The sequence below is a fragment of the Nesoenas mayeri genome (genome assembly GCF_963082525.1).
Source record: "Nesoenas mayeri genome assembly, chromosome: 3".
Taxonomy (NCBI): domain Eukaryota; kingdom Metazoa; phylum Chordata; class Aves; order Columbiformes; family Columbidae; genus Nesoenas; species Nesoenas mayeri.
Genome location: NC_137544.1, coordinates 60816410 through 60818476, shown reverse-complemented (window position 1 = coordinate 60818476; position 2067 = coordinate 60816410). Strand labels below are relative to the sequence as shown.

At 54.8% G+C, this 2067-nt stretch overlaps 1 protein-coding gene across 1 annotated transcript; it reads left to right on the top strand.

Moving 5' to 3' along the window:
- Positions 1–212: 212 nt before the first annotated feature.
- Positions 213–1034, top strand: OLIG3 (oligodendrocyte transcription factor 3; the record flags this gene model as incomplete). The annotated part of the gene is made up of 1 exon (XM_080342949.1): positions 213–1034. One exon carries the CDS (start codon positions 213–215, stop codon positions 1032–1034), a length of 822 nt encoding a protein of 273 aa, XP_080199075.1.
- Between the last annotated feature and the right edge of the window lie 1033 nt (positions 1035–2067).

Genomic DNA, 2067 nt, shown 5'->3' with positions numbered 1-2067 from the left:
GTAACCGGAGAGAGAGAGAGGAGAGAGAGAGTGGTGAGAGAGGGGGCTGAGGGTTTTTTTTCCTCTTCTTCCAGCATTCCCAGCCCTCCACTGGCAGAGCCTGCCGTCCATTTATTTATTTTTCGATCCGTTTTCGTTGCTTTTTGAAGGAGAGTTGTCTTGTTCTGCCACCTCCAGAACAGGGAAGTTTCTTGCTCAGAAGCCCGAATACAATGAATTCTGACTCCAGCTCTGTCTCCAGCAGAGCTTCCTCACCAGATATGGATGAGATGTACCTGAGAGACCACCACCACCACCACCACCATCACCACCACCAAGACAGCCGGCTCAACTCTGTCTCCTCCACCCAAAACGACCTAGTGCAGAAGATGTCCGGGGAAGGCCTCTCTAGGAACGGCTCCAAGGCCGGAGGGGAAGGCAGCAAGTACAAAATCAAGAAGCAGCTGTCGGAGCAGGACCTGCAGCAGCTGCGGTTGAAGATCAACGGCCGGGAGCGTAAGAGGATGCACGACCTCAACCTCGCCATGGACGGGCTGCGGGAGGTGATGCCCTACGCCCACGGACCTTCCGTGAGAAAACTCTCCAAAATCGCCACCCTCCTACTAGCTAGAAACTATATCCTGATGCTCACTAGCTCCCTGGAGGAGATGAAGAGGCTGGTGGGGGAAATCTACGGGGGTCATCACTCCGCCTTTCACTGCGGCACGGTGGGACACTCCGCCGGGCACCCGCCCCACGCCACCGGCACCGTGCACCAGGTGCACCCCATCCTCGGCAGTGCCTTGTCCTCCGCCAACACCTCCTCCTCCCTTTCCGCCTCCCTGCCGGCCATCGGCACCATCCGCCCCCCTCACTCCCTGCTCAAGACCCCCTCGACACCCCCCGCCCTGCAGCTTGGTAGCGGCTTCCAGCACTGGGCGGGCTTGCCGTGCCCCTGCACCATCTGCCAGATGCCCCCCCCGCCCCACCTCTCGGCCCTCACCGCCTCCAACATGGCCAGGATCTCGGGGGAGACCAAGGACCTGCTGAAGTGACTCCGCGGGGCTCCCCTGACCCCCGGAGCTGAACCGGAGTCAGCGCTCCCACAGGCGGGGAGGGGGCTGCTGCCGGGCCCCCTCCGCGCCGCTGATGGACCTGGCCCCGCGCTCCCCCGCCCCGGCAAGAATCCCCCTGTAACACGGGATTAGTGTAGTAAGGACCTTGTAAAGGTAATGTTTTAGCCGGCTCCTCGGGCGATGTTTTCTTATTATACTAAACCGGAAAGAAATAAGTCCCTGTTGTAAAAATAATAGTAATAATGCCACTGATGGTAATCAAATGTAAATAATTCCTTAAAATGGATGCAAAGGGGAGGGAAAAAAAAGACATGGTTGTCATTGTAGTGTTCGCAGCTACTAAAAGACGGTGAGATCGGTTTGGGGCTTCTTCTCCTTCTTTTTGCGGGCTTTTCCTTTATTTCCTTTGCACGACGACACCTCCGAAACCTCCTGCTCCAAATCTGGCGGCGGCAGCGCAGCGGTGGCCCGGCACAGCCCCCCGAGAGTGCGTGCATGCTTCCCACCGCAGCCTCCACCCCTGGGTACCGGCCAGGGGCGGCTTCCCTGGCAACAAGGACTTCCAAGTGAATTCACAAAAGTTTTGTGGGTTTTTGTTTGTTTGTCTTTTTGGTTTGTTGCTTCCCAGATTCGATTGCGATGCGGTTTTGTTTTACTTCTTCCCTCCGTGTCCTCTTGGGGAAAAAAAAAAAAAAGAAAAAAAGAAAAAAAAAAGGAAAAATAAAAGAGAGGGAAATAGTGCAAAACACAGCACAACCCTCCTGCGGGTCTGTTTTGCCAAATCTCCCATCCCCTGCTCCCGGTGAAGTGTGCTAGTTGAACTGGCTGGGGTCCTCGTCTCTTATTTCTCTTGTTGACTTTGGGTTTGTTACGATTTGCTGCTTTCTTTAGTTTGGTTTGGTTTTGCATGCGGTGTCGGCTCTTGCCAGATCAATAACTTGTGTAACTAAATTGGAATCTCCGTTACTGTTTATTTCCTTTCAGGTACGTTTTCCTGGGCGTTTGCCTGAAA